General features: G+C 43.7%; 1 protein-coding gene across 2 annotated transcripts in view; it reads left to right on the top strand.

Moving 5' to 3' along the window:
• The first annotated feature begins 573 nt into the window (after positions 1-573).
• LOC106582120 (glycogen synthase kinase-3 beta) overlaps positions 574-26,792 on the top strand; it is a 38,891-nt gene continuing 12,672 nt past the window's right edge. Inside the window, exons 1-2 of one of the 2 annotated variants that reach the window (XM_014164873.3) lie at positions 574-1,443; positions 21,283-21,476. In XM_014164873.3, the coding sequence (XP_014020348.1) occupies positions 1,356-1,443; positions 21,283-21,476 (282 nt within the window). In that variant the 5' untranslated portion in view covers positions 574-1,355. The remainder of the gene's footprint in view (positions 1,444-21,282; positions 21,477-26,792) is intronic. The other variant, XM_014164874.3, reaches the window with a different exon arrangement.

The raw sequence follows: 26,792 nt of genomic DNA, 5'->3' as shown, positions 1-26,792 counted from the left end.
ATAAAGCGCTTTTATCAAAAGCATTAACTTTTGCATGGAAAAACACAAAATCCTACTCATTACTTTGCTTGTGCTTCAGCACTTCTGTTTTGTTCCGACTTCGTTGTTCGCTCACGCCCGGGAGGTAGCCCGGTTCCAAATCAAATGCAATCAACTTTTAACGGTGCTCATCTCTCGGGCGTCTGGTTGAGATTAATCGAATCCCCGCATTGCAAAAATGCTACCGGTGCACTGTCGGTAGCAGCGGTTTAGCCATTGGTGCAAGTAGTGTGTCCCTGAGTTGGATTGGCTGAGACTGCTATCAATCCCTCTGACTACACCCGCCCATTTCCCCAGTGCCCATAACGCACGGACACGAGCCTCTGAACACCAGGGACGGTGTCAGGGACATTATGCCATGTGTTTTACAAGAACAGCGTCCTTATTGGTCTACAGTACGGGCTATCTGCCCATCGCCAAGGGATACGCTTCGGATTGGCTGAATCGGCTACCCTAGATTCACCCTTGCGCGTGCACAATTCTCAGATTCTCTACAGTGGTTTATTTGCGTAACCCTGTCGCCACGCGCATCTACACATAAAACCAAGGCTCACAATTTACGCAAATAGCGTTACAAAGGTCCGTAGTGACAAAGACAGCGAGCTGAGGAGGAAGGAATAAAGAAGAATTTCAGGCTTGGACTGCCACTTCCCGAAGAACGAAACGCACAGGGTTTCCTCAAGACCCGATACTAGAAGATCCGTATTTGGACGTCGCCGTGTATGGAGTTGGGACAAATTTGAAGGGCCGTAGAAATCGTTCACGTATTGATTGGGCAACTGGCAGATTTTTCCGTTTGAATCGTCCGTAGGGTAGGAGAGCGAGCAGCCATGGCGGTCGGGTCATTGAGTCTTCACATCGGAATATAAAGAGGAACTGCATGGCCCTGCATCTATAGGAATATACAGCAACCATTCCCCATGTCTGATCTTCTCACTTTTGTCATTTTGTGTTCAACTGTGACCACGTTAGAGAAATCAAACCAGCAGTGCAGTGGGTTTATTCGGAGGCCAGCTTCATGATTATTTTAGTTGGAAGACGTGTCTCCAAGGCCTAACAACTGAAGGAAAACGAGGGCTCAATGGGAAATAGGATGCTTTGAATTACTGTTAGTGGACGAAAAAGGGTGATTGATAGACTAAATAACGGCTGTCAAGGCTCGTGGACAGAGGAGTTGATTTAAAAAATCATATTGTGAATAATCAAACATTCAGATTAAGGAACTGTTATTCTTTGGATGCAAAGGTTTAGAAAGATAAACCTACCAAGACATCTACACTCACGTAGCCTACAGTATTTGATTCGGGGATTGGATCATGTCTGGTCGGCCCAGAACCACCTCCTTCGCAGAGAGCTGCAAACCAGTGCCGCAGCCCTCGGCTTTTGGCTCTATGAAAGTCAGCAGTAAGTCTACCATTTTTAATCATCTAACTAACTTGCCAGCCTTTTGAATAAAACCAATTTTAAACTAACCTAGCAGTCTCATTGTTAAGCACATTGACTCGATGCTAGGTCTGAAAGGACAGGCAGGCTTTTCCTTCTGTGTCCTTGCTGAGATTCTCAGGCATAGAGTGACACCCTGGTTTCTGTGGGGAGGGAGCACTGTGACGTGGGGAAGAGGGGCAGGGCTGGCAGCCACGCAAACCAGCATCGTGGCAAGTGGGTCAATCTGATTTGCCTCATCATTTGCAGATTTTTCAAAGTGTCTAGTCCATCAGATCACCAGAATAATGCTAACCGATTACTGATCTCTCCAGATCAACCCAGCGCCAGGATAAAGTGACTAAGGGGGCAGTTGAAATTGCAAGGGTGTTTCTAGGATTTGAAGATATTTGGGGCTTAACCCAAAGCCAGTAGGAGGGTCCGGGGGCAATCTCCCATGTCAAAAAAGAAAAGGGAATTTCATCAGTAAAATGCATGAATGTGGTGCACTTTGAGATTAACATTGGGGAGAGAAATTACAACAATGAGAGATTAGATATTTTTTCAGGTAACTTGCACCTTCCCACCTGCCACAGCAGACACTGCCAGTACTCAGTTATAATAGCTACTGTGGGTATCTTCTCTGGAACACATACATATACAGTGTATTGCCAAAAAGCACTCAACTTTTTAAATTTATTTTATTTCACCTTTATTTAACTGGGTAGGCAAGTTGAGAATAAGTTCACATTTACAATTGCGACCTGGCCAAGATAAAGCAAGCTGTTTTACACATACAACAACACAGAGTTACACATGGAGTAAAACAAACATACAGTCAATAATATAGTAGAAAAATAAGTCTATATACAAAGTGAGCAAATGAGGTGCGATAAGGGAGGTAAAGGCAAAAAAGGCCATGGTGGCGAAGTAAATACAATATAGCAAGTAAAACACTGGAATGGTAGATTTGCAGTGGAAGAAAGTGTGAAATAGAAATAATGGGGTGCAAAGGAGCTAAATAAATACAGTAGGGGACGAGGTAATTGTTTGGGCTAAATTATAGATGGGCTATGTACAGGTGCAGTAATCTGTGAGCTCCTCTGACAGCTGGTGCTTAAAGCTAGTGAGGGAGACAAGTGTTTCCAGTTTTAGAGATTTTTGTAGTTCGTTCCAGTCATTGGCAGCAGAGAACTGGAAGGAGAGGCGGACGAAGGAGGAATTGGCTTTGGGGGTGACCAGAGAGATATACCTGCTGGAGCGCGTGTTACAGGTGGGTGCTGCTATGGTGACCAGCGAGCTGAGATAAGGGGGAACTTTACCTAGCAGGGTCTTGTAGATGACCTGGAGCCAGTGGGTTTGGTGACAAGTATGAAGCGAAGGCCAGCCAACGAGAGCGTACAGGTCGCAGTGGTGGGTAGTATATGGGGCTTTGGTGACAAAACGGATGGCACTGTGATAGACTGCATCCAATTTATTGAGTAGGGTATTGGAGGCTATTTTGTAAATGACATCGCCGAAGTCGAGGATCGGTAGGATGGTCAGTTTTACGAGGGTATGTTTGGCAGCATGAGTGAAAGATGCTTTGCTGCGAAATAGGAAGCCAATTCTAGATTTAACTTTGGATTGGAGATGTTTGATGTGAGTCTGGAAGGAGAGTTTACAGTCTAACCAGACAAAATCAAATCAAATGTATTTGTCACATACACATGGTTAGCAGGTGTTAATGCAAGTGTAGCGAAATGCTTGTGCTTCTAGTTCCGACCATGCAGTAATATAGTAATATAACCTAACAATTTCACAACAACTACCTTATACACACAAGTGTAAAGTAATGAATACGAATATGTACATAAAAATGTATAAATGAGTGATGGCCGAACGGCATAGGCAAGATGCAGTAGATGGTATAGAGTACAGTATATACATATGAGATGAGCAATGCAGGGTATGAAAACATTATATGAAGTGACATTGTTTAAAGTGGCTAGTGATACATTACATCAAGATGGCAAGATGCAGTAGATGGTATAGCGTACAGTATATACATATGAGATGAGCAATGTAGGGTATGAGAACATTATATAAAGTGGCATTGTTTAAAGTGGCTAGTGATACATTTAATTATATCAGATGGCAAGATGCAGTAGATGGTATAGCGTACAGTATATACATAAGAGATAAGTAATGTAGGGTAAGTAAACATTATATAATATAAAGTGGCTAGTGATAAATTGATTACATCAATTTTACCATTATTAAAGTGGGTGGAGTTGAGTCGGTATGTTGGCAGCAGCCACTCAATGTTAGTGATGGCTGTTTAACAGTCTGATGGCCTTGAGATAGAAGCTGTTTTTCAGTCTCTCGGTCCCCGCTTTGATGCACCTGTACTGACCTCGCCTTCTGGATGATAGCGTGGTGAACAGGCAGTGGCTCGGGTGGTTGTTGTCCTTGATGATCTTTTTGGCCTTCCTGTGACATCGGGTGGTGTAGGTATCCTGGAAGGCAGGTAGTTTGCACCCGGTGATACGTTGTGCAGACCTCACTACCCTCTGGAGAGCCTTCCGGTTATGAGCGGAGCAGCTGCCGTACCAGGCGGTGATACAGCCTGACAGGATGCTCTCGATTGTGCATTTGTAAAAGTTTGTGAGTGTTTTTGGTGACAAGCCGAATTTCTTCAGCCTCCTGAGGTTGAAGAGGCGCTGCTGCGCCTTCTTCACCACGCTGTCTGTGTGGGTGGACCATTTCAGAGTGTCCGTGATGTGTACGCCGAGGAACTTAACACTCTCCACCCTCTCCACTACTGTCCCGTCAATGTAGATAGGGGGCTGCTCCCTCTGCTGTTTCCTGAAGTCCACGATCATCTCCTTTGTTTTGTTGACATTGAGTGTGAGGTTATTTTCCTGACACGACACTCCGAGGGCCCTCACCTCCTCCCTGTAGGCCGTCTCGTTGTTGTTGGTAATCAAGCCTACCACTGTAGTGTCGTCTGCAAACTTGATGATTGAGTTGGAGGCGTGCATGGCCACGCAGTCATGGGTGAACAGGGAGTACAGTAGAGGGCTGAGAACGCACCATTGTGGGGACCCAGTGTTGAGGATCAGCGGGGTGGAGATGTTGTTACCCACCCTCACCACCTGGGGGCAGCCCGTCAGGAAGTCAAGGACCCAGTTGCACAGGGCGGGGTCGAGACCCAGGGTCTCGAGCTTAATGACGAGTTTGGAGGGTACTATGGTGTTAAATGCTGAGCTGTAATCGATGAACAGCATTCTTACATAGGTATTCCTCTTGTCCAGATGGGTTAGGGCAGTGTGCAGTGTGATGGCGATTGCGTCGTCTGTGGATCTATTGTGGCGGTAAGCAAATTGGAGTGGGTCTAGGGTGTCAGGTAGGGGTGGAGGTGATATGGTCCTTGACTAGTCTCTCAAAGCACTTTATGATGACGGAAGTGAGTGCTACAGGGCGGTAGTCATTTAGCTCAGTTACCTTAGCTTTCTTGGGAACAGGAACAATGGTGGCCCTCTTGAAGCATGTGGGGACAGCAGACTGGGATAAGGATTGATTGAATATGTCTGTAAACACGCCAGCCAGCTGGTCTGCGCATGCTCTGAGGACGTGGCCGGGGATGCCCTAGGTATTTGTAGTTGTCCACATATTCTAAGTCAGAACCGTCCAGAGTAGTGATGCTGGACAGGCGGGCAGGTGCAGGCAGCGATCGGTTGAAGAGCATGCGTTTAGTTTTACTTGTATTTAAGAGCAGTTGGAGGCCATGGAAGGAGAGTTGTATGGCATTGAAGCTCGTCTGGAGGGTAGTTAACACAGTGTCCAAAGAAGGGCCAGAAGTATACAGAATGGTGTCGTCTGCGTAGAGGTGGATCAGAGACTCACCAGCAGCAAGAGCAACATCATTGATGTATACAGAGAAAAGAGTCAGCCCAAGAATTGAACCCTGTGGCACCCCCATAGAGACTGCCAGAGGCCCGGACAACAGGCCCTCCGATTTGACACAATGAACTCTATGTGAGAAGTAATTGGTGAACCAGGCGAGGCAGTCATTTGAGAAACCAAGGCAGTTGAGACTGCCGATAAGAATATGGTGATTGACAGTCGAAAGCCTTGGCCAGGTCGATGAAGACGGCTGCACAGTACTGTCTTTTATCGATGGCGGTTATGATATCGTTTAGTGCCTTGAGCGTGGCTGAGGTGCACCTGTGATCAGCTCGGAAACTGGATTGCATAGCAGAGAAGGTACGGTGGTATTTGAAATGGTCAGTGATCTGTTTGTTAACTTGGCTTTCGAAGACTTTAGAAAGTTAGGGCAGGATGGATATAGGTCTGTAACAGTTTGGGTCTAGAGTGTCACCCCCTTTGAAGAGGGGGATGACCGCTGCAGCTTTCCAATCTTTAGGGATCTCGGACGATACGAAAGACAGGTTGAACAGACTAGTAATAGGGGTTGCAACAATGGCGGCGGATAATTTTAGAAAGAGAGGGTCCAGATTGTCTAGCCCAGCTCATTTGTACGGGTCCAGGTTTTGCAGCTCTTTCAGAACATCTGCTATCTGGATTTGAGTGAAGGAGAAGCTAGGGAGGCTTGGGCAAGTAGCTGCGGTGGGTGCGGAGCTGTTGGCCGGGGTTGGGGTAGCCAGGAGGAAAGCATGGCCAGCCGTAAAGAAATGCTTATTGAAATTCTCGATTATCGTGGATTTATCGGTGGTGACAGTGTTTCCTAGCCTCAGTGCAGTGGGCAGCTGGGAGGAGGTGCTCTTATTCTTTATGGACTTTAGTGTCCTAAAACCTTTTGGAGTAAGAGCTACAGGATGCAAATTTCTGTTTGAAAAAGCTAGCCTTTGCTTTCCTAACTGACTGCGTGTATTGGTTCCTGACTTCCCTGAAAAGTTGAATATCGCGGGGACTATTCGATGCTAGTGCAGTCCGCCACAGGATGTTTTTGTGCTGGTCAAGGGAAGTCACGTCTGGAGTGAACCAAGGGCTATATCTGTTCTTAGTTATACATTTTTTGAAAGAGGCATGCTTATTTAAGATGGTGAGGAAGTTACTGACGGGATGAGGTCAATATCCTTCCAGGATGCCCGGGCCAGGTCAGTTAGAAAGGCCTGCTCGCAGAAGTGTTTTAGGGAGCGTTAGACAGTGATGAGGAGTGTTTGTTTGACCGCGGACTCATAGCGGATGCAGGCAATAAGGCAGTGATCGCTGAGATCCTGATTGAAAACAGCAGAGGTGTATTTGGAGGGCAAGTTGGTCAGGATAATATCTATGAGGGTGCCCATGTTTACGGATTTAGGGTTTTACCAGGTGGGTTCCTTGATAATTTGTGTGAGATTGAGGGCATCTAGTTTAGATTGTTGGACTGCCAGGGTGTTAACCATATCCCAGTTTAGGTCACCTAACAGAACGAACTCTGAAGATAGATGGGGGAAATCAATTCACATATGGTGTCCAGGGCACAGCTGAGAGCTGACGGGGTCTATAACAGGCGGCAACAGTGAGAGACTTATTTCTGGAGAGATTAATTTTTAAAATTAGAAGCTTGAACTGTTTGGGCATAGACCTGGAAAGCATGACAGACCTTTGCAGGCTATCTCTGCAGTAGATTGCAACTCCTCCCCCTTTGGCAGTTCTATCTTGATGGAAAATGTTGTAGTTGGGGATAGAAATCTCAGAATTCTTGGTGGCCTTTCTAAGCCAGGATTCAGACACGGCAAGGACTTCAGGGTTGGCGGAGTGTGCTAAAGCAGTGAGTAAAACAAACTTAGGGAGGAGGCTTCTGATGTTAACATGCATGAAACCAAGGCTTTTACGGTTACAGAAGGCAACAAATGAGAGCGCCTGGGGACACGCAGGGCCTGGGTTAACCTCCACTTCACCCAAGGAACAGAGGAGGAGTAGGATGAGGGTACGGCTAAAGGCTATCAAAACTGGTCGTCTAGTGCGCTGGGGACAGAGAATAAAAGGAGCAGATTTCTGGGCGTGGTAGGATAGATTCAGGGCTTAATGTACAGACAGGGGTATGGTAGGGTGCGGGTACAGTGGAGGTAAACCTAGGCATTGAGTGATGATAAGAAAGGTTGCATCTCTGGACGCACTAGTTATGCTGGGTGAGGTCACCGCATGTGTGGGAGGTGGGACAAAATATTTATCTGAGGCATGTTGAGTGGGACTAGGGGCTCCGCAGTGAACTAAAACAATGATAACTATCCTGAACAACAATATACAAGGCATATTGACATTAGAGAGAGACATAAAGCGAGGCATAAAGCAATCACAGGTGTTGATTGGGAGAGCTAGCTAAGACAACAACGGGTAAGACAACAACAGCTAATCAGCTAAGACAACAACAACAGGTAAAATGGCGATGAATGGGCAGAGAGGGTCGGTTAACTACACACAGAGCCTGAGTTCGAGGCTGGGGCCGACAGATAAACAAAATGGAGTACCGTGATTAATGAACAGTCCAGCAGGCATCCGCTATGTAGCCAAGTGATCATAGGGTCCAGTGAACAGCAATAGATGGAACAGGGAAGCCGCTAGGTAGTCGTTACTACGCTAGCAAGCGGGAGACACAGCGTTCAGAAATTGCTGTTCTAAGTGCTCCATTGGCCTGCTGTTCTCATGTGTCCTCCTCCTGTCTCATTTTAAAGGTAGCACGTTGGAGGTGCAACATGTCATTAGTTTGATTCTAAAGGGAAACTGCACTTCCTGATATGGCCTCGTTTTAGGTTTGGTTCATTGACTGACGTGAGTTGGTTTTGGGGTGTGGTTTGATGTGCGTGTCTCGTGTGTGTTCGCAGGTGGGAATTGTTAGCCAAATTATTTAGCCAATTTCCTTCAGCCTGCTGGCGTGCGACCTGACATTGACTTTGGATAGCCTATCTCTGGGACTAGTTAGGGACCGTCAATAAATTTCACAATGTAAATGAGACAATATTTTCATGTTGCATGCTTTCAATATTTGTATATGAATTTCTACCGTTTATATTTGGTTTGGAGCTATAGTATTTTAACATATCGTCCCATGTACATTGTGTAATTTACAGATGGTCCCTATCCACAGGGATATCCAAAGTCAACACAAATTTACGACACGCATTACGATCAGGTCGTATGCAGCTGCACTCCGAATTGATGATTACTTGTGTTTGGTGGGCAGGATTGAAACAGACCAAGCCTTCATTTACATTGTGATGCAGTCACGACCACAAGTCTCACAAAACTCTGTTTTGGATGAGACTGACTTTATGACCAAAATTATTCTATTTACACTTTGTAGTCAATTTTGACAGTAGAATAAATGTTTCTGATGCATATCAATGCCATGTAGTCTGTTTTCTAAAGGATAAGTAGTTTTTTAGGGGCATTTGATCTTTAAAGATACTGTACAAGACCAGGGCAACCCAACTGTAAAGAAAAACTAGAGTGTCCGTATAACAGCGCAACACAACTCCAAACATGAGAGATAAGAAGCAACATAGCCCCTAAGGCTGTATGAATATTAAGAGATATGAGGAAAAAAATGTACCTGTATAATGGAATAAGTTATAAAACCTCTTCATTTAATCAGTTCTACCAGCTGTGAGATTTTTGGATTACGTAACATTTGAGGACAAATAATTTCAGGGCATATGCATTTTCAATGTTTGTTCACGTACAATCTAACCACAAAGCTGGCCATCTTTTCCTCCCATCTTCCTGGCTGCCCTCCCCTTCTAAGTTCATGTTTGTTTATTTGTCATATACATGTAGTACACTGTTTTAATGAAACGCATACTTGCAGGTTAAACTCTCGACAATTCAACAACAATAGAAAAGTAAGTAGCTAAGTGAATAAAATGATAAAATAAGAGTGTGCAAAGCTGTCATCAAGGCAAAGGGAGGCTACTTTAAAGAATCTCATATAAAATATATTTTGATTTGTTTAACACTTGTTTTGGTTAATACATGATTCCATATGTGTTATTTCATAGTTTTGATGTCTTCACTATTATTCTACAATGTAGAAAATAGTAAAAATAAAGAAACAACCTTGAATGAGTGTGTCCAAACTTTTGACTGGTATTATATATATATATATAATATATATATATATACACACACACACACACAAAGTTTTGATTTCAAAATGTCAGCATTCAAAAGAAAAAGCCTCTCATCAGGCAAAACCTGTCTCAACCAATAAAGCAGAGGTGGGCTCTACCATGCTCAGTTTTCTAACCACCCCCCTTACACACACACACTACCCAAGTTAATGGACGTGACAGCAAGGCAGAATGGCACATTCCAGATGAGCACTGGGTCATGATACATACAGTTGAAGTCGGAAGTTTACATACACTTAGGTTGAAGTCATTAAAACTCATTTTTCTACCACTATAGTTTTGGCAAGTCGGTTAGGACATCTACTTTGTGCATGACACAATTGCATGACGCGTTCTGTCTCCTAGAGATGAACATACTTTGGTGGAAAAGTGCAAATCAATCTCAGAACAACAGCAAAGGACCTTGTGAAGATGCTGGAGAAAACAGGTACAAAAGTATCTGTATCTACAGTAAAATAAGTCCTATATCGACATAACCTGAAAGGCCGCTCAGCAAGGAAGAAGCCACTGCTCCAAAACCGCCATAAAAAAGCCAGACTACGGTTTGCAACTGCACATGGGGACAAAGATCGTACTTTTTGGAGAAATGTCCTCTGGTCTGATGAAACAAAAATAGAACTGTTTGGCCATAATGACCATCATTATGTTTGGAGGAAAAAGGGGGAGGCTTGCAAGCTGAAGAACACCATCCCAACTGTGAAGCACGGGGGAGGCAGCATCATGTTGTGGGGGTGCTTTGCTGCAGGAGGGACTGGTGCACTTCACAAAATAGATATATTGAAGCAACATCTCAAGACAGTAGTCAGGAAGTTAAAGCTTGGTCGCAAATGGGTCTTCCAAATGGACAATGACCCCAAGCATACTTCCAAAGTTGTGGCAAAATGTGTTAAGGACAACAAAGTCAAGGTATTGGAGTGGCCATCACAAAGCCCTGACCTCAATCCTATAGAAAATTTGTGGGCAGAACTGAAAAAGCGTGTGCGAGCAAGGAGGTCTACAAACCTGACTCAGTTACACAAGCTCTGTAAGGAGGAATGGGCCAAAATTCACCCAACTTATTGTGGGAAGCTTGTGGAAGGCTACTCGAAACGTTTGACCCAAGTTAAACAATTTAAAGGCAATGCTACCAAATACTAGTTGAGTGTATGTAAACTTCTGACCCACTGGGAATGTGATGAAAGAAATAAAAGCTGAAATAAATTATTCTCTCTACTATTATTCTGACATTTCACATTCTTAAAATAAAGTGGTGATCTAACTGACCTAAAACAGGGAATATTTCCAAGCATTAAATCAGGAGTTGTGAAAAACTGAGTTTAAATGTATTTGGCTAAGGTGTATGTAAACTTCGGACTTCAACTGTATGTTTGTGCATGTACATTGATTGATTGTACTGTAGTGACCAACTGTATTGACCAACATGGTATGTCCATTTTGTGAATATATAGATTGGCGGAGCAAATAAAGGAATATCATAGCAGTTTCCCCCGAGGCAGATGAACACTTTGCCCCTAAACACTATCCACTAACCTTTTGGCGATGCAGGGGCACAAACTTCCCCACATGGGCCTTTGTTGAAGCAGGTAAGGGAGCATTCTCTCCCCCGAACAATGCAGTGGACACTGGGGTTGTATCCAGACCCCCCAGCAGTGACAACTTCTGTGCCACATCCAGGAACATTTAGCTGTGCAGTCATTTTCTCTCCAAGTCCGGGGAAAGTGTCAGAGCACATTCTCTCCATGCTCCGGAGAGAGCTCGGTCATAATCAATTCAGTGTCAGTCAAATGTCGGGATGAAAACCTCACACCTCATCATAGGGCAGACACTCCTGCAGAGCACCACCAATAGCAACAGCAGATGAGTAGTAAGGAGGGAGATGAGTTGTAAAGAGGCCTCCAACACTGCGTCTTCACCAGGGCCCGACGGGTAAACTTGGCCCTGCCCTAATAAATCAAATATTACAGGCGGAGATGTATCACATTATTCACTTACGTAAAAACAAAAAACAAATTGTTATGGGAAACCCAAAAGTTTTGTACCTAACCGCCTCAGTGGCTTTCCATAGCGCCCCCTAGACACACCGCGGCATAGCCCCCCCCAGACACACCGCTGGCACGCTCTGTCAATTATGCTGACGCAGCGGAGACACAGATTTTATCTTGCGCCAACCTGTCACTCAATCATTTGAACTTTTTTGCTATTTTTATATAGGGACATAAAACCAAGCCATATAGCTGAGAACCCAATGGGACAATATGAACTACAATCCCGATCTTCAGTTTTAAAGTTGAGAAACGTCAATCATCTCTTGCAGTACGGTTTTCGAAACATACGGGACTTGTCTTTCATGTCAGCGAGAAATAATCTGTCAAATTAAAAATATACTTACTGTAGGAGGTTTGCACAGATGCGTACGGCTGTGAGCCTCCAGCCGACGAGCTACACTTCCACTACACTTCCTCCTTAGTTACACTAACACACAGGTGTTGGAGCATGCTAGATAGAGGCGACCACCTGTGCTAATTAGTTGTCCATCGCAAATGATGTGTGTTACGAGCGTTGGGGCACTAAACAAAACTCCCACGGCCAGAAGATACCTTCATGAATAGACACTAAAGGCAGTTTGCGTCTATGAATGGGCTCAGTTGGAGTAGGCCTATGTGTCACAATGTATAAGACTGAAGATGCTGCAATACATAGTTCAACCCCAGCCTTGCTCTACATACAGTACCATTAGGCCTGTCACCTTCTGCACTTCTGTAAGTCTGTGTGTGGGCTACTCAGAGAGAGAGTGATGTGGCAGTGGTGACGGATCTCAGATACTGTTTCACGATGCAAGTTTCCCTTTCACTGGATGATTGACCCTATTAGTGTATGGAGAGTGTATGGAGAGTGTATGGTTGAGAGCGTGTGTGTGCGTGCAGATGGGAGTAGAAAGCATTATTTAGCACTTACAGCGCTGCAGAAGAATGCCTTTCCCTCCCCTCCCCCATCTCTCTCCCCATCTCACGCTCCCTCTTTGTGCCCCCACACCTGTGTTATAAATAGTGATGCGTGTTATTGGGGCGAGGCTGCAGGCTGAGACTCCTTTTAAGTCTCATCACAGAAAATCACCCACCGGACCATCAGGATTACACACAGCCAGACACCAGGCCTCTCTCTTTCTCTCTTTCTCCCCCCCAGGCACGTGCGCCAGTGTGTGTGACTAACTTGGCCGATGTTCTGAAGCAGCTGTAGCCAGAGTGTATGGTCCTAGAGTGAACGTCGCCCCCCCCAGCAGCTGGCCAAGAAAAATGGCAGCTGGCCAAGAACAATGAGCAGCTTGTTTAGCATTTCAAAGCTCTTTCTTTTTCTCTTTCTCATTCTCTCTTACTCTATTTCCTTCGGTCTCAATGAAGACCTGAACAAAATGAACAAATTGAACATGATGTTCAATTTAAATTGCCGGTTAACGTGCAAAAAAGGACAGAGCGTGTTAAACCAACTGAAGAACAAACAAAGAAACTGACAGACTGAGCATCAGAGAGAACTGAGAAGAAAGAGCGAAAGGGAGAGAGGGATGTTAAATATTGGGTCTGAGTTATTACTCTAATGTAATAGTTATTTCCTACATACTGACAACCCTTCTACTCCTCCCATTAAGGCCTGTGGTAGGTGATGACTGATTAACAAGGTGATATCTAGGGTTGATCTATGATTAAATCGAATATTGTGAGATTTGACATTGATGAAATTTCGTGACGTTCAAGATGATATATCGTGAAGACTACTCTATTTGAACTTTTACAAATCAAAACGATTCAGTTTTATCAGTTAGGCTGTATCAATATGTTGAAAATTAAGTCAAAATGTATGAACTAAACCTTATCTTTTTCTCCATACTAAGATTATTGAATGAGAATGTGACTATAATATCGTAAATAAGCACAAAAGTTGCACAGGCTGGATTTATCTAGTCAATAACAGCGCAAAAGGATTATTTGGGATATCGCGATATTTGGAGTAGCATATCATAGAAGAGGCCCAAATATTGCCCAACCCTAGTGATACCCAGATGTCTCTGCCTTAGGCCACACCCATTAGATAGTACTGCTCCACAGGTCTTCTTTAGGGGAGAGAGAGATTTGGATTCATTCAGAAAGTCTGCCTGCTTCCCAGACAGCCATACAATGGAGACTGTTGACCCACTCCCACACCACCACAGTGAGTGTGTGCTGTGTGTGTTTCAGGGTTTTCATTAGGAAAATGTGACGCCAGACAACATGACCGGGAAGATTAACATTTACCGTCCATTTGAGAAATTTACCAGACCCATATGCATTGTGTGCGTAACCCAATGATTGTCTGATTGTCTTAACTCACCACATCCACCACTAATAAGCTTAGCTTCTGTCATTTCTTTTCTTCACCTCACACAGTAAGTCACCAAAGTCCGTTTTTTTTTACATCCATTGTGAATGATAAATATTTCCAACAATCTCTGCCTCTTAATTACCAAGTCTTAGTGTGAAAGACCAAAATATCATGATCTGGTGATCCCATATAAATAACTGAACATTTTTCCTTGGTGCAAAAACAGCTGTCTGTCCCGAGCTCACTGATGCGGGAAACTCTGAGGGCCCAGAATAGGCTAGTTGATACAATGTTACAAGTACACTAGTGACAGCTTCGGGCCGGACCCACACTGAAAAAATATCAATTCTATTTAATATTGTGTGTTTTAATTAACTACATTTTAATAATATTTATTGTGGGTAATTTAACACTTTCAGACTTTCTGCTACTTTTACTCAACGTTATCTGCAAGTATATTTATATATTAGTATAAAGGAGTTTGTTGCGCTATGAGGTATAATGGATCATAATGAACGGATATCAAAACTGTCGTTCAACGATGAGACCCCCCATTCCCACCATCAACAAGGTCACGTGCACAACTGCTTGCAACCCTTAATGCTAGAGGCACATGCAGCATCATACAATGCTTGCAGTTCTACCTCTACTGACTGCTAGTGGAATGAGCACTGTGTTCAGCAATGCCTGCTAAAGTGGGTTAAAATGGCAAAGAATAGAAGACATCATTTTTTGGGGAACATTAAGACATGATCACCCAAAGTACCTGATCATGAATATTATAATAACCGTTTTGGAATTGATACAATTCAGATGGATTTAAGCCGTCTTTTAGATTTTGGAAGTAATATACTGCTCAAAAAAATAAAGGGAACACTTAAACAACACAATGTAACTCCAAGTCAATCACACTCGGTGAAATCAAACTGTCCACTTAGGAAGCAACACTGATTGACAATAAATTTCACATGCTGTTGTGCAAATGGAATAGACAACAGGTGGAAATTATAGGCAATTAGCAAGACACCCCCAATAAAGGAGTGGTTCTGTAGGTGGTAACAACAGACCACTTCTCAGTTCCTATGCTTCCTGGCTGATATTTTGGTCACTTTTGAATGCTGGCGGTGCTTTCACTCTAGTGGTAGCAGGAGACGGAGTCTACAACCCACACAAGTGGCTCAGGTAGTGCAGCTCATCCAGGATGGCACATCAATGCGAGCTGTGGCAAGAAGGTTTGCTGTGTCTGTCAGCGTAGTGTCCAGAGCATGGAGACGCTACCAGGAGACAGGCCAGTACATCAGGAGATGTGGAGGAGGCCGTAGGAGGGCAACAACCCAGCAGCAGGACCGCTACCTCCGCCTTTGTGCAAGGAGGAGCAGGAGGAGCACTGCCAGAGCCCTGCAAAATGACCTCCAGCAGGCCACAAATGTGCATGTGTCTGCTCAAACGGTCAGAAACAGACTCCATGAGGGTGGTATGAGGGCCCGACGTCCACAGGTGGGGGTTGTGCTTACAGCCCAACACCGTGCAGGACGTTTGGCATTTGCCAGAGAACACCAAGATTGGTAAATTCGCCACTGGCGCCCTGTGCTCTTCACAGATGAAAGCAGGTTCACACTGAGCACATGTGACAGTCTGGAGACGCCGTGGAGAATGTTCTGCTGCCTGCAACATCCTCCAGCATGACCGGTTTGGCGGTGGGTCAGTCATGGTGTGGGGTGGCATTTCTTTGGGGGGCCTCACAGCCCTCCATGTGCTCGCCAGAGGTAGCCTGACTGCCATTAGGTACCGAGATGAGATCCTCAGACCCCTTGTGAGACCATATGCTGGTGCGGTTGGCCCTGGGTTCCTCCTAATGCAAGACAATGCTAGACCTCATGTGGCTGGAGTGTGTCAGCAGTTCCTGCAAGAGGAAGGCATTGATGCTATGGACTGGCCCGCCCGTTCCCCAGACCTGAATCCAATTGAGCACATCTGGGACATCATGTCTCGCTCCATCCACCAACGCCACATTGCACCACAGACTGTCCAGGAGTTGGCGGATGCTTTAGTCCAGGTCTGGGAGGAGATCCCTCGGGAGACCATCCGCCACCTCATCAGGAGCATGCCCAGGCGTTGTAGGGAGGTCATACAGGCACGTGGAGGCCACACACACTACTGAGCCTCATTTTGACTTGTTTTAAGGACATTACATCAAAGTTGGATCAGCCTGTAGTATGGTTTTCCACTTTAATTTTGAGTGTGACTCCAAATCCAGACCTCCATGGGTTGATAAATTGGATTTCCATTGATTCTTTTTGTGTGATTTTGTTGTCAGCACATTCAACTATGTAAAGAAAAAAGTATTTAATAAGATTATTTCATTCATTCAGATCTAGGATGTGTTATTTTAGTGTTCCCTTTATTTTTTTGAGCAGTGTATATTATAGTGCAGGACTTCAACCCTGTTCCTGGAGACCTCCCGTCCTGAAGGTTTTGGCTCCAACCCGAATCTAGCACACCTGATTGTAATAATTAGCTGGTTGATAAGCTGAATCAGGTTAGTTACAACTGGGTTTGGAGTGAAAACCTTCAGGAGGGTATCTCCAGGATCAGGGTTGGAGAGCCCAGTATTACTGTTTGTGAAACACAAGTTAATTAACTTAAGGATCCACCCCTTTTTTTTTACATTTTCGCCTAAAATGACATACCCAAGTCGAACTGCCTGTAGCAAGGATATGCATATTCTTGGTACCATTTGACGGGAAACACTTTGAAGTTGGTGGAAATGTTAATGGAATGTAGGAGAATATAACACGCCGTCTATGAAGTCTTTATGAAAGAATTTCCTCCACGTTTCTATAGTCTGATTTTGCCTAGGCTAATTTGAAGCAAGGTAAGACATGCTTCATAATATGAAATAAAACATTCCGTTTTCAAACAATTAGGCCTAAGTATGTTTTCAAAATGCATAGCTCACATTGTAAAGTGGTGGGTGATGTGCTGATAGCCTGCCTATCGTTGCCTTCACTTGAATGGGAGGCGTGCTTCAATTACCAACTAAAAATAGTAGCTCTTTTTAATCGTGGCCATCAAAACAGTTTTTAACACTTGATTGCATTTAGAATTGTTGCGCAATGACGGGGCTTATAAAAGCGCATGTTTCACCCAGCAGCAACCAGCTGAGGAGCTGCTGCAGAAATCCCACTCAAAATAGGCTCTGTAGGCCTATGCTGTGTGCGTGTGATAGTTGTGTTGGATAAATGATACATGACGACTAACAAAAATACACATGACAATTTAATTCCATAAAATTATGCAAATTACCCAATAGACCGATAAGCATGATGGTCAAACATATTTGTGATTTGTGTCTCGTCTGTCTGTTTGTCTGTGTGAATGAACAGTGTGAAAGCCTTCTCCGTGTAGTCTGTCATTTCCTGCTCTTGAATGTGTGTGTGTGTGTGCTGCACTGTGGTGATATTCCTACTTGGCACTAACACTATCTGCATTGATGGAGGTAGTGTGCTGAGTCGTACATTGTCCAAGTGAAAGTTGGGTCAACATGGCATCCCTCTTAGCAGAAATGTAGAAGTAGGAGATGTGGGGGAAAAGGGAGGATACCTAGTCAGTTGTACAATTGAATGCATTCAACTCAAATGTGTCTTCGGCATTTAACCCAACCCCTCTGAATCAGAGAGGTGCGGGGCTGCCTTAACCTGTTGAGGACAGACGTTCCGCCAGCGGAACCCCTAGCCAACAGCCAATGGCATCGCACTGCGCGAAATACAAAACCAACTAAAATACCACAATTCAATTTTCTCAAACAATCAACTATTTTAAACCATTTTAAAGATAAGACTCTCGTTAATCTAACCACATTGTCTGATTTCAAAAAGGCTTTACAGCGAAAGCAAAACATTAGATTATGTTAGGAGAGTACATAGACAAATAATCACACAGCCATTTTCCAAGCAAGCATATATGTCACATAAACCCAAACCACAGCTAAATGCAGCACTAACCTTTGATGATCTTCATCAGATGACACTCCTAGGACATTATGTTATACAATACATGCATGTTTTGTTCAATCAAGTTCATATTTATATCAAAAACCAGCTTTTTACATTAGCATGTGATGTTCAGAACTAGCATACCCACCGAAAACCTCCGGTGAATTTACTACCGTAATTTCTGGACTATTAAGCGCACCTGAATATAAACCGCACCCACTGAATTAAAAAAATATATATTATTTTGAACATAAATAAGCCGCACATGTCTATAAGCCGCAGGTGTCTACCGGTACATTGAAACAAATGAACTTTACACAGGCTTTAACGAAACACGGCTTGTAACAAAAATAAATAGGCTTTAACAAAACACGGCTTGTAACAAAAATAAATAGGCTTTAACGAAACACGGCTTGCAACAAAAATAAATAGGCTTTAACGAAACACGGCTTGCAACAAAAATAAATAGGCTTTAACGAAACACGGCTTGTAACAAAAATAAATAGGCTTTAACGAAACATGGCTTGTAACAAAAAATAAAAAATTAGCAGTAAACAGTAGCCTACCAAGAAAGTCATTGGTCACTATCTTCCTCCTCCTGTGCACTGAAAACATCTCCTTCGGTGTCAGAGTTGAATAGCCTCAGAATTGCTTCATCCGATATTGGATCGTTTTCATTGTTGCTCTTGTCACTTTCATCCGGAGGCAAATCCCCCGCTGAGCCCTCTTCAACACGCAGCAGTCCAGCCTTTCGAAACCCGTTGATGAAAGTGGATTTTTTGACAATGCTCCACGCTGTCAGGACCCACAAATTTGAAAGCGGGAAAAATCCATATATTAGCCGCGTCATTGTTTAAGCCGCGAAGTTCAAAGCGTGGGAAAAAAGTTACAGCTTATAGTCCGGAATTTACCGTAAATTACTCACGATAAACGTTGACAAAATACATAACAATTATTTTAAGAATTATAGATACAGAACTCCTTTATGCAATCGCTATGTCCTTTTCGGCGAAAGCACATTTTGCAATATTCTGAGTACATAGCTCGGCCATCACGGCTAGCTAATTTGACACCCACCAAGTTTGGGACAACCTAAACTCAGAATTACTATTAGAAAAATTGGATTACCTTTGCTGTTCTTCGTCAGAATGCACTCCCAGGACCCTTACTTCAACAACAAATGTTGTTTTGGTTCCAAATAATCCATAGTTATATCCAAATACCTCCGTTTTGTTCTCACGGTCCCCAGGCTGACCACTCACAAACAGAGCTGCTGTACTTTGCCCAAAGACAGCAGACACCCCATTCCACTTTCTGGCGGCTTTAGAGAGCCAATGGAAGCCTTAGAAAGTGTCACGTTACAGCACAGATGCTGTAATGTTGATAGAGATGCAACAGAACGACAACAAATTGTCATACAGGGCACTTCCTGTATGGAATCTTCTCAGGTTTTAGCCTGCCATATGAGTTCTGTTGTACTCACAGACACCATTCAAACAGTTTTAGAAACTTTAGAGTGTTTTCTATCCAAATCTACTAATTATATGCATATTCTAGTTTCTGGGCAGGAGTAACCAGATTAAATCGGGTACAGTTTTTATCCGGCCGTGAAAATACTGCCCCCTATCCCAAAGAAGTTAATCAACATCCACGTCATCGGTTACTGGCCCAACGCTCCTACCCGCCAGGCTACCTACCTGCCCCTAAGGGCTAAGGTCATGTGTTTGTGTGTGCGGCTGATGTGTCCGTTTCTCACGGTTTCAGGAAGTGAAGAGGCGTTCATGAAACGATCCTGCTGGATTGTGTAGAAGCTACTATTCTCTCGCTCTCTCGCTCTCGGAGGGAGGTGCATTAGTGTGTGTGTTTCTGCAGGTCTAGTTGCTAAGTGTGTGAGACTGCATCAAGGCTGCTGGAATAATTACTGCTGTTTAACCTTTCCTCTGACACAAAAACAATTGACCAAGTGAGTGTACTCCTTTTTCAGCATAGCATTCATCCACTGTCTAATTTTGACAGGTTCAGAACCAGCAGGCGTTTGGTATAGAGAGTCTGTCTGTTAGTGTTGGCTCAGCAGCATTAACACACCACAGACTCATCCAGCTGATCTTTTCATTGCCCGCCTGCCTTTCAGCACTGCAGCTACACTCACCACAGAAGCAGCTGACAGTAGTCCATGTCTTGCAGTAGAGTGAATTCTGCTGTGATAGTTAGAACAACTCTGTCATGTCTCCCAAGCAAGTTGGAAAAGGATCCAGACTAATATGGAAGAGTTATTTTTTTTTTTTATTTTATTTAATCTTTATTTAACTAGGCAAGTCAGTTAAGAACAAATTCTTATTTATAATGACGGCCTACCCCGGCCAAACCCTAACCCGGACGACGCTGGGCCAATTGTGCGCCGCCCTATGGGACAATCATGGCCATTTGTGATACAGCCTTGAATCGAACCAGGTTACATATTTAGCAAATGTGTAACCTAGTTTCCCTGGGTCTTGTGTAAGGGATGGGTCATGTTAATGGCATGTGACTGTCTGTGAGGGAACTAACTATAGGCTATAGGAACCAAGGGTTTAGGTGGCTAGGGAGAGTCAATCGGTTTATGGATGTGAGTGGGATCATGATTCAGTATCTATGTCATTGTAAGTGTGAGTGAGAGTCATTTTATTATCTTGGCTTTGACACCCATGGATGATAATAATATGAACAGATTTCACTCCTAGCTAAATGTGTGTTTGGTAGCAGGGGTTGGGGGTGGTGGTATGGCTACGGCATGCACCACGGCACGCGACACCCACCACGGCACGCGACACCCACCACGGCACGCTAGGCAGGTCTGGTTATCCTTTAACAAGGAGTTAACACAGACTTTAACCCTGACACAGACACACACACACACACACACACACACTCCAGCGCACTTCAGTTTAAACCCACTTAAACAGGAGTAGGCCTCCCAATAATCCCAAGGGAAAGGGCTGCTGTGCAATTTACTGTAGAGGAAGGAAAGTGAGGAGAGGGGGAAGGGCAGAGGAGGAGAGTTATATGTGAATCTGGCTCAATTCCAGTTTATGGATCCTGACTGTACCAATCGTCTTGAATCATCTAATTCATGCAAGTCACTGGCTGAGATTCAAACCCAGTCCCACTGCTGTTTAGTAATGTATGACTGTTATAATGTGTGTATCATATCTTAGTAATAAGATCGTGTAATAACGTGTGTGTCAGGCTTAGTAAAATGACCCTAACAGTGTGATCATCTGATGTGCCGTATCTAGTCTCACTTACTGATTTCCCCTACGGTCACTGAACTATCTCACCCCTTCTTTCCCCTCCTCCTCTCTCTGTCCTCCCTCCAGGGGACAAGGATGGCAGTAAGGTGACGACGGTGGTGGCCACCCCAGGCCAAGGGCCCGACAGGCCCCAAGAGGTCAGCTATACAGACACCAAGGTGATTGGGAACGGCTCCTTCGGAGTGGTCTACCAGGCCAAGCTGTGTGACTCTGGAGAACTGCTGGCGATCAAGAAGGTTCTGCAGGACAAGCGGTTTAAGGTGAGCGAAACTGCAGTCACAGACACACACACACACGGTTTCTCTGATCTCTCATGAAACTGTAACATCCTTCAATCATCTTTCAATCTTTTTCTTCCACCTTTTCTTTGTAACGGATTACTTTCATTCAGAGCGTGTGTGAGTGTGTTCATCTGTGAAGCATGACTCCATCTGTTCACACTACTGTTGTCTTGCCTTTTGTGAATGGATCACAGGCACCACGTTAGAAGAGCAGAGCGAGACAAACACACTCACTAAGTGTCAGTCAGTTCACCACCACTCTCACTGACTACTACAGAAACAAACTCCTAAATCCAAATCTGTTCATATCTGCTCAGTTGTAGCAGTGAATGCAATGATGGCTGCTCTGCGTAGCATTGTGTGTGTATGTGTGTGTGTCAAGTTCAGGATCGTCGCCATAGTAACCAAATTTCTCCTAGGCCTCAGGATACCATCAATATCCCTATGTAGGTCTGTGAATAGGATTGACTGATGTGTTGTTGTTGTCCCTTAGAGGAGGGAACATGTCCCAGCGCCTTGTTGTGTTGACAGCCAGGCCTGTTGGTGATGTCACCATTAGAATGGTGGCACTGGCCAGTGTCCTGCTGCTAGCTGAGAGCCTGAGGACAAAGACACAGACAGACAGTCCTAGAGAGAGGGAGAGTCTTCTTTTTTCTGTTTACATTAGCATTAGTTACTAGCTTGGGATTTTCATTAAAGTCACTAGCTTTGGAGTGTCATTGTCAGGAAACTAGCTTTGGAGTGTCATTGTCAGGTCACTAGCTTTGGCTTTGGAGATGTAGATGTACTGAACAGTTGGACAGAAGTGATATGTTGGTTTGAGGTATTGTCTTATTCAGAGTTCAACATAGGCTAAGATTAGCAGCCTAGCTAGCAGTCTCTGCCAGACAGGCTCGCCAGACAGGCAGACTTAGCTTCTAACACATTTTTCTCACTCTTTAGGTGTTCTGTTTTCCCTTTATAGCAGCCAAACCCCATCTTTTTCTCTCTCTCCCTATGTAGGGGCTGTTAGGAAGAGTGAACTCGATGACTGTTGAGCGCTAAGTCTCCTCACATGACTGCTCCACACACACACACACACACACACACACACACACACACACACACACACACACACACAGTGCATTCGGAAAGTATTCAGACCCCTTAACTTTTTCCACATTTTGTTATGTTACTCCTTATTCTAAAATTGATTAAATAAAAATGTTCTTAATCAATCTACACACAATACCCCATAATGACAAAGCAAAAACAGTTTAAAAAAAAGTTTGCTAACTTATTAAAAATACAAAAACAGGAATAACTTAATTACATAAGTATTCAGACCCTTTGCTATGAGACTCGAAATTCAGCTCAGGCGCATCCTGTTTCCATTGATCACCCTTGAGATGTTTCTACAACTTGATATGAGTCCACCTGTGGAAAATTCAATTGATTGGACATGATTTGGAAAGGCACACACTTGTCTATATTATGTCCCACAATTGACAGTGCATGTCAGAGTATAAACCAAGACATGAGGTCAAAGGAATTGTCCTTAGAGCTCCGAGACAGGATTGTGTCGAGGCACAGATCTGGGGAAGGATACCAAAAATGTCTCCTCAGGGAGGTGACCAAGAACCCACTCTGACAGAGCTCTGGAGTTCCTCTGTGGAGATGGGAGAACCTTCCAGAAGGACAACCATCTCTGCAGCACTCAGGCCTTTATGGTAGAGTGGCCACTCCTCAATAAAATGCACATGACAGCCCGCTTGAAATTTGCCAAAGGGCTCCTAAAGGACTATCAGACCATGAGAAACAAGATTCTTTGGTCTGATGAAACCAAGATTGAACTCTTTGGCCTTAATGCCAAGCGTCACGTCTGGAGGAAACCAGGCACCGCTCATCACCTGGCCAATACCATCCCTACGGTGAAGCATGGTGGTGGCAGCATCATGCTTTGGGGATGTTTTTCAGCAGCAGGGACTGGGAGACTAGTAAGGATCAAGGGAAAGATAAACGGAGCAAAGTACAAAGAGATCCTTGATGAAAACCTGCTCCAGAGCGCTCAGGACCACAGACTGGGGCGAAGGTTCACCTTCCAACAGGACAACGACCCAAAGCACACTGCCAAGACAACGTAGGAGTGACTTTCGGACCATAATTTTCACTTGTCTGACCGCTTGCATGATGACAAATTTCTCACACAACTGGCCTATCTGGGTGATGTTTTTTCTCGCCTGAATGATCTGAATCTAGGATTACAGGGACTCTCCGCAACTATATTCAATGTGCGGGACAAAATTGAGGCTATGATTAAGAAGTTGGAGCTCTGTCTGCATTAACAAGGCCAACACACAGGTCTTTCCATCATTGTATAATTTGTTTTGCGTGCAAATGAACTCAAGAATATGGACAATGCCAAATGTGATATAGCGAAGCACCTGAGTGAGCTGGGTGCGCAATTACGCAGGTACTTTCCCGAAACGGACGACACAAACAACTGGATTCGTTATCCCTTTCATGCTCTGTTTCCAGTCCACTTACCAATATCTGAACAAGAGAGCCTCATCGAAATTGCAACAAGCAGTTCTGTGAAAATTGAATTTAATCAGAAGCCACTGCCAGATTTCTGGATTGGGCTGCGCTCAGAGTATCCTGCCTTGACAAATCGCACTGTTAAGACACTGATTCCTTTTTCAGCCATGTACCTATGTGAGAGTGGATTCTCAGTCCTCACTAGCATGAAAACTAAATACAGGCACAGACTGTGTGTGGGAAATGATTTAAGACTGAGACTCTCTCCAATACAACCCAACATTGCAGAGTTATGTGCATCCTTTCAAGCACACCCTTCTCATTAACCTGTGGTGAGTTATTCACCATTTTTGATGAACAAATAAGGTTTTATATGTAAGATGGCTAAATAAAAAGGAAAATGATTTATTATCATATTATTATTTGTGCCCTGGTCCTGTAAGAGCTCTTTGTTACTTCCCACAAGCTGGGTTTTGACAAAAACTTACACTCATTCTTATGTTTAATAAATTTATTGCATAGTGTGTGTGTGTGTGTGTGTGTGTGTGTGTGTGTGTGTGTGTGTGTGTGTGTGTGTGGGCAGGTTTACAATGATGGCAAAAAAACATTTGAGAGTGTGCTGACCCTGGTGCTAGAGGGGGTATCCAGCTGGAGGTTGAATGTTTGAAGGGGTACGGGACTATAAAATGTTTGGGAACCACTGATCTACACCGATTGAAGTGGATTTAACAAGTGACATCAATAAGGGGTCATAGCTTTCAACGGTATTCACCTGGTCAGTCTATGTCATGGAAAGAGCTTAATTCTTCATTTTTTGTTCACTTAGTGTATTCTGTCAATAAAAAAACAAGTGCCATTTAAGATACATTTTTTGAAACCCTAATATCAACTGGTTATATTAGACCGTGGAACACAATCTTCAAAAAGGCAGTAACCTCAGCAGTGATGCTTGTTTGTAGAAGCCTTAGGCTGTACAATGGCATAGCCTTGTTATGTTAATTTTCCAAGCCCTTATAAAACTTAAAAAAGTGCGCCTCTAAAAAAAAAATGGAACAGTTTTTCTCAAAAAGTGATCATTTGAAACAGGGCTCTGTTTGGCAAGTTGAAAGAGAATATCTTCAGGGTTACAAAACAAAATATGTTTTCTTTTTGACATACAGTCGTGCAATTTAGTTTATTCTGCCTGTTCTTTGGAATTTTAAACATAGATGAACAATTCCACAATGAAAGCTGTATGTTGATGAATTATGGCCACGACATCTGTCTAGTGAGTTGGCTTAATGATTCTGATGAAAATACGCTCTTTGTCTTTATCAAACTAATGTTGTAGCATATTTTCAGTGTGGAACCTGTCTACTGTATGTTTAGAGGGGTTATAGCCTAGGCCAGGAGTCACCAACATTTTCCCAAATTATGTTTTCTCCGTTTTATATTGCCTGGGTTTAGATTATATATTGGTTACAATGGTTCATAGAGGTTCTTTGGTCTGGAAGAAAACTTTTTGTGTAATTCCCCTTTAATTGTGCTACTGGCCCTTTAATTGCGCATTTAGCGAGTGAGGAATATGCCATCTAATGTGCTGGTCTTCTGTACTGCTGCTACTCATTTCATGGCAAAGTTAGCAAATTAAAGATACAAATATACTTACTCAAGATATACTTCTGCCAGGTTAGCCAACTTTGCAGTTAACATTTAATAGAGAAGGTTTTGGGGGAAAGTATTTCTGTCAACCCACAAGATGGTTATCACATCAACTGGCTACACATGAAGCGATAGACAAACGTGCGCACCACACAGACAGAGAGGGGCAATGTTACTAGAAATTAATTGACAGATATTGTTAGGTTTGGTTAAGCCAATAGTTGGTAACTAGGGGTGGGATAATGTCAATGTTGCTAACATTAGATCATAGCCGAGAGCTTGCGGTGTCTGATACTGTCAGATTTGTTTATGACAGTTTGCGGTGGAACACGTGAAAATTGCATGTACTTTCAGAGTTGTTTGGTGAGCTACGAGCTACTGGTAGACCGCGATCGACCTGTTGGAGACCCCTGGCTCTAGCAGTTGGCGAAGTAGCTTAAAGGGATACTTTACATCCCTAAGTATCCATTTAAGCGGAAAATAGACAGGATGCAATTATTCCAAAACTGCAGCTCGTTGTTGGAACACATTTTACCTACTTCAATCAACCAGTCCATTTTGAATGTGTGATAAAACTGTTTTTATTTGTAGCTTGTGTATCACATCAGTTAGATACTTTTTTTTTAATAGGCATTTATTTCTGTAGGCCCATGGGAGCTTGCGTGCACACTCAGCAGCACGAGTGTATAGAGGGAGTGGTCGTATAGAGGGGAACGGGAGTTTAGGTGGAAGAGCTGTGTGATGCTAGGCTTGGTTTCTTTTTTTGTTGTGCTCTGCCAATGCACATGTACAAATGGAACACTCGAGTCAAAACAAGTTAATGTTGTCTTCAAGACATTTCAGTTTCCCGTTCGGGCAGGCACAAAGCACATTCCACCAAATAGTTTTACAGTATTTGAAGATGTTTTTATCTCTGGATTAAGATAGAGTTTTGACGTCCGTTCGAGTACTTGATTACTCATGCCCATCCCAAGTGCGTGTGTTTGTAGGATGTTCTGATGTGTGTGTACTCTGCTTTACCATCCTGTTAGTGTCTGTCTGTATGACAACTTCCATGTTGGTTGTGTGTCATGATGTCACTGTGGTTTACCAGTCTCTGTCTCTATCCTCACCATGTCTCTGTCCCAGTGCAGTATA

The sequence above is a fragment of the Salmo salar genome, chromosome 21 (genome assembly GCF_965601325.2).
Source record: "Salmo salar chromosome 21, fSalSal1, whole genome shotgun sequence".
NCBI classification, from domain to species: domain Eukaryota; kingdom Metazoa; phylum Chordata; class Actinopteri; order Salmoniformes; family Salmonidae; genus Salmo; species Salmo salar.
The sequence above is the reverse complement of the archived record's forward strand: the minus strand, read 5'-3'. Positions and strand labels throughout refer to the sequence as shown.